Source organism: Oryzias melastigma, linkage group LG8, assembly GCF_002922805.2.
Source record: "Oryzias melastigma strain HK-1 linkage group LG8, ASM292280v2, whole genome shotgun sequence".
Taxonomy (NCBI): domain Eukaryota; kingdom Metazoa; phylum Chordata; class Actinopteri; order Beloniformes; family Adrianichthyidae; genus Oryzias; species Oryzias melastigma.
Window position 1 is genome coordinate 9,393,812 of NC_050519.1, and position 12,777 is coordinate 9,406,588.

Here is a 12,777-nt window from a genome sequence, read left to right on the forward strand (position 1 = left end):
GCATAAGAACTATATTTAGGATATTTCAATTTAATATATAGGATTTAAAAACTGCAGCTCCTATAGGTCTTTGCCACTACAAAAAAAAACAAAGAATATATACATAATGTCACACATTAAATAATGGAGAAACCCAATGAGCAAAACAGAAACATTTATGGAAAAAAGTAAGTAATTTAGGCCTCCTGGTGTATGTGAATTATTGCAGTAATACATTTTTTTGACCCAGGGGCTCACCATGTACCCATCAGGGTTCTTAAATATGTTAAGGAAAGACCCCACCAAATAAGTTTCCAGTGTTAAGATAAAGAAACTATATCATGTAGCGATTCAGCCACTGTCCTTTAAACACAACTGTCTATATTCTGAGTGTCCATTTGATGAGTTTAAAAGCTAAACATGCTAAGTAAAAATGAAAACAATCAATTGTTTTCTTTAACTGAGCCTTGAGACAGTTTTAACATCTCCATACTAAATTATCCTACCATTTGTTCCTCTGTCTCCTGAAGGAAACCTAACACTCTTTAAATCCTCTGAGTCTCTTCCGCACAAGACGCGTTTGTCATGTTTTCTTCACTTTGAAGGCTTTGTGAGCTATAAACAACTACAGACTTAGAGCCATGTAAGGAGCAGGTCTCATGACCATCTGTTAGCATCCGAGCACATCTTGGCTTTCTAAAAACATCTTCTTGTTCCATTCAACAGTCTAATTAACAACAGAGTTGTTAAATAGCAGCAAGGTCACTTGCAAAGACACATAGAACACTGTCTTGTTTTAGTAATACAAATGAAAGAAAAATCAGATTTTGACATTTCTTTAGTGAAAACAAAGTACATAAGCAAGAAAGGTAACAGTGGGAAAATAAAAATAGAAAGAAAAAGCTGTAAGTCATGATCATGATGTGTGAGTTTGATCATCATAGTGATCTAAATAGGGGTGAGCCTAGTTTAATGATCTTATTTTCATTCGCTTTTTGCAGGAATTCTGTTACTGGTTTCAGTCACAACTTTGCATAAAAAGAGTCAAAAATGCATTTTATCTGACTACTGCATTACAAATTCACTCACAACAATCAGAACTCAAGAACTAAGAATTGTTCCTAATTTTAAATCAGATAAGATGCCATCATGTGTAAGAAAGCTCAAACCCAGTTGCAGATTGTATTAATTACAATTGTTTAAGACTCTTTCATTTAAAAGAGATTTTAAGAAAGTAAGTAGCCAGCAAGGATTAATGATAGATTAACAGATTAATGCAGACTACTGTATATTAGGCAGGTTGTCACAAAAAGTTACTTTATTAATGCAAAAGACTAATTTCAAAATGAAGCCATGCTTGTGCCAACACGTCCTTTATCTTAACCTCCAGTGACCTTGTGTGTAAATGTTGGGACAGGACATTTTTGCTCCTCTCAAATAGAATCCAAAATGCACCCCAAACAAATATAGCATATGCCAAATAAAATTAAGCTTTAACTTATGTAAACATAAAAAGCACATGTTTGATCTTTTTAAGCAAGTTTTCCCAATTAGTAACAAGTGCAAAGTAGTACTGATTGGATTTTTCGTAGTAAATCTTTTTATGAAGCACATCTCGAAGGCAGTCGTTTTCTTTGAGAAATACATTTCTGACACTTTCAACATCTTGTTTATTGGTACAGAACTTATTTTTGGTCTGATCCCAAACTAGATGGCAACTGTTCTTCCAGTCAATTCCAAGATGATATACAATCCTTCCTCAGCTTTTATGGAATGGTGCTCAGCCTCAGTTTTAGACAGCTGAGGTGTGTGTGCCAGGCCTGCAACAGTACACCAGTGACATTTACATGCTCCTCCAAAACCACAGCCTGAACAATGCTCCTGTCCATTGATCTTTTTCCACATGGATTACAGAAGAATGACAAAGTTAGCCTTTTTATTAAATCATGACAGTCATGAATGTTAATGATAAAACATGAATGAAAGTAGAATGTGTTTGTTAGTGAATCTACTTGGCTCTAAACAAATTGTTCAAGACCCTGTACTCCTTGACCTTCAAATTTAACACATGTGAACTTCAAATATATACCAATGACAGATAAAAAAACAGAATAAAGACTTAATAATGAACAAGTACTACCTTTGAATAGACCTTTTTTTTTACATATTTAAACTATACACATCAGTAATTAAGTATTTGCATACATAAGAAAATGTAAAACAAAAGTTATTGCTAATTGCATTAAAGCCATTGTTTATGTTTTTAAGTCATTTTCAAACACTGCTATGAATGCTTTACTTTATATGCTTTTGCAATACAAGGAATGAGCACGTATATCTAAGAACACTGCCACAAATATGCTTAGTAGGCAATATAGGCACTGCAAATGTCAATGTCACAGGATTAGAGACAACATGACTAGAATACATGACCAAATTGAGCGGGGCACACCTACCACACAGGCAGTCCTTCCTCTATAAAAGAGAGCACTTAACACTCTGGGGATAACTGGTGGGCTTCCAACTCAGGTGAGTGCAAAATTTGAATAGGCTTTTATTTTTTTTGCAAATATGTCAACCTCAAATTGTTGGAGAAGACATGTTATGCATTTCTGCTTTTCAAATGCTATTTGGAAGATAATTATGTTCCCAAAGGAAAACTAAAAATAAATATGATGCAAGACAATCTTTAAGTAATTGTAATTTATTTATGTGCTTGTGGTTTACAATTTAATAGTGGAAACAACATAACACCATAAGATAATCTGCTGAGAGAAAAACAGGTAATATCAAAATTCTTAAACATATTTCTTTAGTTTTCTGCAAATTGACAAAAAAAGATTAACCATTGCCACCCCTCATTTTTAGACACCTCAAGTGCCACCATGAGCACTGACGCAGAGATGGAGGCCTATGGGCCTGCGGCCATCTACCTCCGCAAGCCAGAGAAGGAGAGGATTGAGGCTCAGACGGCTCCCTTTGATGCCAAAACAGCCTACTTTGTAGCAGAACCAGAGGAGATGTACCTGAAGGGAAAACTTATCAAAAAAGAGGGTGGCAAAGCTACTGTTGAGACAATAACAGGAAAGGTTAGTAAACTAAGGTTTTGTTTACTGTTACAACTTCTCATTTTCCAAGTGAAATGTAATCATCTGGCATTATGAAAACATTGCTTAATTTTTTTCCCCCAACTCTTGTATAGACTTTAACTGTAAAAGAAGATGACATCCATCCCATGAACCCTCCCAAGTTTGATAAAATTGAGGACATGGCCATGATGACCCACCTCAATGAACCTGCTGTGCTGTACAACCTCAAAGAGCGTTTTGCATCATGGATGATCTATGTAAGTCAGTGACTTAAAGAGGCACGGAGAAAAAAAAATTGATAATTATTGTGGTGTAATGTAAATACTACACCGCACTAATATGTTTCTAAAGTTTGTCATTATTTTCAGCAATAACTTGTCTCTCTTCCCAGACTTACTCTGGCCTGTTCTGCGTCGTCGTGAACCCCTACAAGTGGCTTCCAGTGTACGATGCTCAGGTTGTTGGAGCGTACAGAGGGAAGAAGAGGATTGAGGCTCCCCCTCATATCTTTTCCATCTCTGATAATGCCTATCAGTTCATGCTCACTGGTAAGATAATTCCACAACAGAAAAGGTTGTACACACAAATAAAACTCTAAAGGTGTTATTTACTATGTGTGTGTGCTTGCATTTCAGATCGTGAGAATCAGTCTATTCTTATCACGTGAGTATAATACAACATCCCAATAGTTCTTGTGAAATCTTAAGACTATTTTGCCACATAAAGGCTGTGTCTTAAATACTCAGTGGAGAATCCGGTGCAGGAAAGACTGTCAACACCAAGCGTGTCATCCAGTACTTTGCAACAATTGCAGTGGCTGGAGTAAAGAAAGCAGATAACACTTCAGGAAAAATGCAGGTAGAGAAGAATAGAAAACGTATTGCAAAAGAAGAGTGTTGGTTCAGTTAAAATACATTCATATGATTTTCTTGCTGCAGGGTTCACTGGAAGATCAAATCATTGCAGCCAACCCTCTGCTGGAGGCCTATGGTAATGCCAAGACTGTGAGGAATGACAACTCCTCTCGTTTTGTAAGTCATCTTCAAAAAAATACTCAAACATTGTTAGTGTTCATGTTACCCAGAATTTGTCTGACATTATATTGCAAACTTTCAGGGTAAATTTATCAGAATTCATTTTGGCTCTACTGGCAAACTGGCTTCAGCTGATATTGAAACTTGTAAGTTAAACAATATTTCTATGTTTGTAAATAATCCTTGAGGAATATTTAATCATGTATTCCTTCAACAAACTATAAATCCAGATCTGCTGGAGAAGTCTCGTGTCACCTTCCAGTTGTCTGCTGAGAGGAGTTACCATATCTTCTACCAGCTGATGACGGGCCACAAACCTGAGCTCCTGGGTATGTTACAAGACACTAGAAAGAAAATTTATATCTGCAACAAGTTAAAAATCTTCAACTGTTCTTTTATTTTTGAGGTATAGTAATATAAAACATTTGTTCCTCCTAAGCAAATGTGTTGACAATATATAAATAGGAATAAGAAAATTTCCTGTTTTTAATTTTCTCTCCTTCAGAGGCTCTCCTTATCACCACCAACCCCTATGACTATCCAATGATCAGCCAGGGGGAAATCACTGTCAAGAGCATCAATGACGTGGAGGAGTTCATTGCAACTGATGTAATACAAATACTTTACACTTGATCTAAAATTAAATTTTAATAAATTTATATTCAGTAATCAAGGAATCATTTATATGTCATGGTCTATGTCTGTCTATATGTATTGTAGAATAAAAGAAAAAATGTCTCTGTGTTTTGCAGACTGCCATTGACATTTTGGGGTTCACTGCTGAGGAAAAATTGGGCATTTACAAGCTGACGGGTGCTGTGATGCATCATGGTAACATGAAGTTTAAGCAGAAGCAGCGAGAGGAGCAGGCTGAACCTGACGGCACTGAGGGTAAATAAGCTGTTAGTGATGAATATATATATATATATATATATATATATGTATATATAATAGGTCTTTAATAACTTTGACTCAGTTTCCAATAAGGAATACATGTTTGTTTTACATTTCACCCAACACATAGTATCATAGGACATTGCTTTGTTAGATCCAGCAATATTTTTGTATTATTTCCATCAGTGGCCGATAAAATCGCCTACCTGATGGGCCTGAACTCAGCTGACATGCTGAAAGCTCTGTGCTACCCAAGAGTTAAAGTCGGAAATGAGATGGTCACCAAAGGTCAGACCGTCCCACAGGTGACTCACTCAAACAGTTTAAGGAGAATTCTTTTTAATAAGAATTTAGATTTGAAGTCATTTATTTCAAGTGCTAAACTTTCTTTTAGGTCAACAATGCCGTCATGGCTCTGTGCAAGTCTGTCTATGAGAAAATGTTCTTGTGGATGGTCATCCGCATCAATGAGATGTTGGACACAAAGCAGCCAAGACAGTTCTTCATTGGAGTGCTGGACATTGCTGGATTTGAAATCTTTGATGTGAGTAGCAGCAGTTAGCAAATTGTGCTATAATTTTCATGCATTTTATGGGGTAAAATCTGTTTTGCTCTCAAATAAATAACATCTTCTTAACCTGCAGTACAACAGTTTGGAGCAGCTCTGCATCAACTTCACCAATGAGAAACTGCAACAGTTTTTCAACCACCACATGTTTGTCCTGGAGCAAGAGGAGTACAAGAAAGAAGGCATTGAATGGGAGTTCATTGACTTTGGCATGGACTTGGCTGCCTGCATTGAGCTTATTGAGAAGGTACATTTTCTTGTTCAGAAGTGTTCCTTCTGTGGGATTTGTAAAGCTCTACTTATTTATCCATGTCTAAATACTATTTCTGACTTTTTAAAAATTAGTTTCTTCTTGGTCAGATATTTTATGCCAATGATATTTCTTCCTAGCCAATGGGCATCTTCTCCATCCTTGAAGAGGAGTGCATGTTCCCTAAGGCTACAGACACCTCATTCAAGAACAAGCTGCATGATCAGCATCTTGGCAAGACCAAGGCATTTGAGAAGCCTAAACCTGGAAAGGGAAAAGCTGAAGCTCACTTCTCCCTGGTCCACTATGCTGGAACAGTAGATTACAACATCACTGGCTGGCTGGACAAGAACAAGGACCCACTGAACGACTCAGTGGTGCAGCTCTACCAGAAGTCTTCAAACAAGCTTCTGGCCTTCCTGTATGCAGCCCATGCAGCAACTGAAGGTAAAACTTCAACAAAAATCCCCATTCAAATAATAGTTTGTATAGAGATAAATTGACATATGTTTATGCTGTGTTTTGTACAAGACTAATGGTGTTCTATTTCTAAAACAAAATAAAATTAGAATCTGGTGGTGGCAAAAAGGGTGGTGGAAAAAAGAAGGGTGGTTCCTTCCAAACAGTGTCGGCACTTTTCAGGGTTAGTTTATTTGTTAATATACATTTCAGATTTGTAGATTTTATTTATTTACAACTAACAATGTTTCATTTCACTGCTTCATTTACCAGGAGAATCTTGGCAAGCTGATGACCAATTTGAGAAGCACTCATCCACATTTTGTGCGTTGCCTGATTCCAAATGAATCTAAGACTCCAGGTCTGTAGTGGTCCCTTATAACTACAATGCAAGTTAATATTCAATTTGCTAAATTGACAGGAACAATGACAAAGGGGTGTCCTTGTGGTCAATACCTTGTATTTTAAAACTTTATGCATTCTGAATGACCAGGTCTTATGGAGAACTTCTTAGTCATCCACCAGCTGAGGTGTAACGGTGTGTTGGAAGGAATCAGAATCTGCAGAAAGGGTTTCCCCAGCAGAATCCTCTATGGTGACTTCAAGCAAAGGTAAAAGCTGGATTTATTTAAGTATTTAATTAAAACATATATATATATATATAAATATAATTCCATGAAATAATAATTAGGAAGGAGAATGTGAATAAATCTACCTTCAACCTGCAGATACAAAGTATTGAATGCCAGTGTCATCCCTGAGGGACAGTTCATTGACAACAAGAAAGCTTCAGAGAAGCTGCTTGGGTCTATTGATGTTGACCACACTCAGTACAAGTTTGGACACACTAAGGTAGGTTTCCTATAAATTAGTTTTTTTTTTTTTTGTTTGTTTGTTTTTACTAGAATGCTCTCTCGATGTAACCCACCATGTTTATATTTCAACACAGGTGTTCTTCAAAGCTGGTCTGCTGGGTACACTTGAGGAGATGAGAGATGAGAAACTGGCTGAGCTGGTGACCATGACTCAGGCTCTCTGCAGAGGGTTCCTTATGCGGAAAGAGTTTGTTAAGATGATGGAGAGGAGGTAGGACTCCCAAAAAGAAACTTACACACAAATCACTGCTTGAATTAAAATGCTGTTCAAGAAGTTTATGCGAACTAATATGTGTTACTCTTTAGAGATGCAATCTTCACCATCCAATACAACGTACGTTCCTTCATGAATGTGAAGAACTGGCCATGGCTCAAGCTTTACTTTAAGATCAAGCCTCTGCTGAAGAGCGCTGAGACTGAGAAGGAGCTGCAGGAGATGAAAGGAAACTATGAAAAGATGACAACAGACCTGGCTGCTGCTTTGGCCAAGAAGAAGGAACTGGAGGAGAAAATGGTTTCTCTGCTGCAGGAGAAGAACGACCTGCAGCTTCAAGTGGCTGCTGTAAGTATCAAGTTGCTGCAAACATTAAAATAAGAAGTTTAAAGCCACTGTGTGTGCAAATAAACATAGTTGACAAATGAAAATTTGAATTTGAATGCATTTACTATTGCTGTTGTGAACATGGTTTAACTTGTCTGTAATCATAGGAAGCGGAGAATCTCGGGGATGCTGAGGAAAGGTGTGAGGGACTCATTAAGAGCAAAATCCAACTGGAGGCCAAACTCAAAGAGACGACCGAGAGACTGGAGGATGAAGAGGAAATCAATGCTGAGCTGACTGCCAAGAAGAGGAAGCTGGAGGATGAATGCTCTGAACTGAAGAAGGACATTGATGACTTGGAGCTCACCCTGGCTAAAGTGGAGAAGGAGAAACATGCCACTGAGAACAAGGTTCATGTTAAACTGATGAACATGTCACAAACTGATATTGTTCAAATCTATACATTTCAAAAATATTATATTTTGTATTTTATGATTACCTAAGGTGAAAAACCTGACCGAGGAAATGGCTTCTCAAGATGAGTCCATTGCCAAGCTGACCAAGGAGAAGAAAGCCCTCCAAGAGGCACATCAACAAACACTGGATGATCTCCAGGCAGAGGAAGACAAAGTCAACACTCTGACCAAAGCCAAGACAAAGCTGGAACAGCAAGTGGATGATGTAAGACAAAAAATGGACCTGTCAAATGTGTCTGAAGTTGATCATTTGAGGAAGTTATTCAACAATTAAATATCTTTTCTGATAGCTTGAAGGTTCATTGGAGCAAGAGAAGAAGCTCCGCATGGATCTTGAGAGAGCCAAGAGGAAGCTGGAAGGAGATCTGAAACTAGCCCAGGAATCCATAATGGATCTGGAAAATGACAAGCAGCAGTCTGATGAAAAGATTAAGAAGTTAATAGTTTTACCTTGTGAATTGTTAAATATGTATATGAGTTAGAATGCAACACAGTAAGTTTGTCTTGTTTCCCCCATCAAGAAAGGACTTTGAAATCAGCCACCTTCTTGGCAAGATTGAGGATGAACAGTCTCTTGGTGCACAGCTTCAAAAGAAGATCAAGGAACTCCAGGTAAGTAACATCTCACAGTCATATGAACATTTTTTGATCAAAATAGATCAATAAAAATATTTAAATGCTTCCTATAACTAAATGTAATTTTAGGCTCGTATTGAGGAGCTGGAAGAGGAGATTGAGGCTGAGAGAGCTGCTCGGGCCAAAGTAGAGAAGCAGAGAGCTGATCTCTCCAGGGAGCTTGAGGAGATCAGTGAGAGGCTTGAAGAAGCTGGAGGTGCAACAGCTGCTCAGATTGAGATGAACAAGAAGCGTGAAGCTGAGTTCCAGAAGCTGAGGAGGGATCTTGAGGAGTCCACACTGCAGCATGAAGCTACTGCAGCAGCTCTCCGCAAGAAGCAGGCCGACAGCGTTGCAGAGCTGGGAGAGCAGATCGACAACCTGCAGCGCGTCAAGCAGAAGCTGGAGAAGGAGAAGAGCGAATACAAGATGGAGATTGATGATCTCAGCAGCAACATGGAGGCTGTTGCCAAGTCAAAGGTGGGAGTCTTCAGTGATCTTAATGTGAGAACTTTGATAACTTAAACGTATATTTTAATTTTGTTTACTTGTTTTAAGAGTAACCTCGAGAAAATGTGCAGAACTCTTGAGGACCAGCTGAGTGAGCTCAAGGCCAAAAATGATGAGAATGTTCGCCAACTGAATGACATCAATGTACAAAAGGCAAGACTTCAAACAGAAAATGGTGAGTGACTTGAAATAAAACAGGAGCTCTGCTTGAATATTTCAAATTTAAAAAAAATTTAACTGTTCTGTTCAGGGGAATTTTCTCGTCAGCTTGAGGAGAAAGAAGCTCTTGTTTCTCAGCTGACCAGAGGCAAACAGGCCTTCACTCAGCAGATTGAAGAACTGAAGAGACACATTGAAGAAGAAGTCAAGGCAAGAAAACTTCACCGTATTATTCTTGGGCTTTTTTGAGGCTTTTAATCGGGTCACTAAAGAATACTGTAACTTCTGCAGGCCAAGAACGCTCTGGCCCATGCTGTCCAGTCTGCCCGCCATGACTGCGATCTGCTCAGAGAGCAGTTTGAGGAGGAGCAGGAGGCCAAAGCTGAGCTGCAGAGAGGAATGTCCAAGGCCAACAGTGAGGTGGCTCAGTGGAGAACCAAATATGAGACTGATGCTATCCAGCGCACTGAGGAACTGGAGGAGGCCAAGTATGTCAATGGAATTCAATAATTTCATATTAAAAAATATATTTTTTTAGTTGTTTAAAACATCGACATCTATTTGCTGTAGGAAAAAGCTTGCCCAGCGCCTGCAGGATGCTGAGGAGTCCATTGAGGCTGTGAACTCCAAGTGTGCCTCTTTGGAGAAGACCAAGCAGAGGCTGCAGGGTGAAGTGGAGGACCTCATGATTGATGTGGAGAGAGCTAATGCTCTTGCTGCAAACCTGGACAAGAAACAAAGAAACTTTGATAAGGTACAATGTCAATCTGAAAGTTAAAACTAGTAAAACATGTTAGGAGGGTTCATCTACCTTATTAATATACCTGCAACCAATCGATACACTCCAGGTCCTGGCAGAATGGAAGCAGAAGTATGAGGAGAGCCAGGCAGAGCTTGAAGGAGCTCAGAAAGAGGCCCGCTCTCTCAGCACAGAACTGTTCAAGATGAAGAACTCCTACGAGGAGGCTCTGGATCAGCTGGAGACCATGAAGAGGGAGAACAAGAACCTGCAGCGTATGTTAACAATTTATATTGATAACGAAGAATCCTTTATAACCAATTGTAAGGAAATACATTTTGCTAACCTTTCTTGAATTAACATGACAGAGGAGATCTCAGACCTGACTGAACAGATTGGTGAGAATGGAAAAAGCATCCATGAGCTGGAGAAAGCCAAGAAGACTGTTGAAAGTGAAAAGGTTGAACTGCAGACAGCTCTCGAGGAGGCTGAGGTAGAATTTTTAACACCTCAGCATAAAGTTTGTTCTTCATACATATTATTTTTTAAGTTTTATTGTTAATTAACTGTGGTCTTTTTGCTCTTTTTAATCAAATTTCCTTCAGGGCACTCTAGAACATGAGGAATCCAAGATTCTCAGGGTTCAGCTTGAGCTCAACCAGGTCAAAGGTGAGATTGACAGGAAGCTGGCAGAGAAGGACGAGGAGATGGAACAGATCAAGAGGAACAGCCAGAGGGTGATTGAATCCATGCAGAGCACTCTTGATTCTGAGGTCAGGAGCAGAAATGATGCCCTGAGAGTCAAGAAGAAGATGGAGGGAGACCTGAATGAGATGGAGATTCAGCTCAGCCACGCCAACAGGCAGGCTGCTGAGGCCCAGAAACAACTCAGGAATGTTCAGGGACAACTCAAGGTCAGTTTGAATTTAAATCCCAGTTTCTAACTTCAAAAATGCTTTACATAACTTAAAAGAAATATCAAAGTAACAGCCTTCTAACATAACTAATTTTAAATTTGATCATATTCACATCTCCTGCTATCTTTGTCATCAGGATGCCCAACTGCACCTTGATGATGCTCTGAGAGCACAAGATGACATGAAGGAGCAGGTTGCCATGGTGGAGCGCAGGAATGGTCTGATGTTAGCTGAGATTGAGGAGCTGAGAGCCGCTCTGGAGCAGACAGAGAGAGGACGCAAAGTGGCTGAACAGGAGCTGGTTGATGCCAGTGAACGCGTCGGACTGCTTCACTCCCAGGTTAGTATTTAACCAAAAATTGAAACACTGTACACAGCTGAAGATTTGCGAAACCTAACTGGGGTCTGTTTACACTTTTTAGAACACCAGTCTTCTGAACACCAAAAAGAAGCTGGAGGCTGACTTTGTGCAGGTTCAGGGTGAAGTGGATGATGCTGTGCAAGAAGCAAGAAATGCAGAGGAGAAAGCCAAAAAGGCCATTACTGATGTAAGCCTTTTTTATTTTGAACATTGTACATTTGTGTTAGTTTCATTTTTTTTTCAGCATGAAATAAATCCAACACATTTTATCATATATAGGCTGCCATGATGGCTGAGGAGCTAAAGAAGGAGCAGGACACCAGCGCTCATCTGGAGAGGATGAAGAAGAACCTGGAGGTCACTGTGAAGGACCTGCAGCACCGTCTGGATGAAGCTGAGAACCTGGCTATGAAGGGTGGAAAGAAGCAGCTCCAGAAACTGGAGTCTAGGGTATGAGAGTAATGTACTTTGCATTATTGTAGAAGAAACTGTGGAGAGGATTTTGTATTGATTATAAGCAATAAAAAACATTTTTTAAATTTTATTTTGATAAGGTACGTGAGCTGGAGAGTGAAGTTGAAGCTGAGCAAAGACGTGGAGCTGATGCAGTTAAAGGTGTTCGCAAATATGAGCGAAGAGTGAAGGAGCTCACATACCAGGCAAGTTAAACTCTTCTTATAGATTTGTATGTAACTTTTAAATTGATTTAACTTTAAATTAAAACTTTTTAATCTATGTAGACTGAGGAGGACAAGAAAAATGTAATCAGACTCCAGGACCTGGTGGATAAGTTACAGCTCAAAGTTAAGGCCTACAAGAGACAGTCTGAAGAGGCCGTGAGTGACATTTTTATGGAATTTTGTTTAAGAAAAAAACATAACTAATTTAACAACCAACATTAAAACAGTTCTTTCATTTTATAGGAGGAACTGGCAAACACCCATATGACTAGACTTAGAAAAGTCCAGCATGAACTGGAGGAAGCTCAAGAGCGCGCTGACATTGCTGAGACCCAAGTCAACAAGCTGAGAGCCAAGAGTCGTGATATTGGAAAGGTAACTTTTTACAAAATTTAAAATGTAAAAACAGTGTTTCAAATTACTTTCAAAGTTATAATGTGAACATGCATTCTCTCACAATATCTTTCCCCACAAAATTATGTATTTTTCTTTCAGGGAGGTGACTCAGCTGAATAACAGTCAAGATCCTACAGGGCAGAGATGGATTCATATAATATGATCTGCCTCTGTTCATCTCTAGTTTATGAATAAATTAAATATACTTTAAACAAATTCTGTGTTTTGGTCATTC

At 38.9% G+C, this 12,777-nt stretch overlaps 1 protein-coding gene across 1 annotated transcript; it reads left to right on the forward strand.

Annotated features, from left to right (window-relative positions):
• The first annotated feature begins 2,477 nt into the window (after window positions 1–2,477).
• LOC112146863 (myosin heavy chain, fast skeletal muscle) lies at window positions 2,478–12,758 on the forward strand. The gene is made up of 41 exons (XM_024272901.2): window positions 2,478–2,508; window positions 2,717–2,762; window positions 2,848–3,068; window positions 3,182–3,325; window positions 3,460–3,616; window positions 3,704–3,731; window positions 3,815–3,926; window positions 4,007–4,099; window positions 4,185–4,248; window positions 4,333–4,431; window positions 4,608–4,711; window positions 4,855–4,993; window positions 5,183–5,301; window positions 5,391–5,540; window positions 5,641–5,811; window positions 5,955–6,261; window positions 6,384–6,457; window positions 6,547–6,634; window positions 6,767–6,884; window positions 7,002–7,125; window positions 7,223–7,359; window positions 7,455–7,710; window positions 7,857–8,099; window positions 8,194–8,370; window positions 8,456–8,601; window positions 8,687–8,777; window positions 8,871–9,260; window positions 9,339–9,465; window positions 9,541–9,659; window positions 9,741–9,937; window positions 10,020–10,203; window positions 10,298–10,463; window positions 10,557–10,681; window positions 10,794–11,102; window positions 11,242–11,445; window positions 11,528–11,653; window positions 11,746–11,916; window positions 12,021–12,125; window positions 12,207–12,302; window positions 12,390–12,521; window positions 12,642–12,758. Exons 3-41 carry the CDS (start codon window positions 2,865–2,867, stop codon window positions 12,660–12,662), a joined length of 5,817 nt encoding a protein of 1,938 aa, XP_024128669.1. The 5' UTR covers window positions 2,478–2,508; window positions 2,717–2,762; window positions 2,848–2,864; the 3' UTR covers window positions 12,663–12,758.
• The last annotated feature ends 19 nt before the right edge of the window (window positions 12,759–12,777 follow it).

Excerpts from the sequence above, each read along its gene's own strand:
- LOC112146863 (XM_024272901.2), top strand. The coding sequence starts at position 2,865 with ATGAGCACTGACGCAGAGATGGAGGCCTATGGGCCTGCGGCCATCTAC. Across the intron at positions 4,994-5,182 it reads TGAACCTGACGGCACTGAGG|TGGCCGATAAAATCGCCTAC; the intron begins GTAAATAAGCTG and ends TATTTCCATCAG. Across the intron at positions 5,541-5,640 it reads CTGGATTTGAAATCTTTGAT|TACAACAGTTTGGAGCAGCT; the intron begins GTGAGTAGCAGC and ends CTTAACCTGCAG.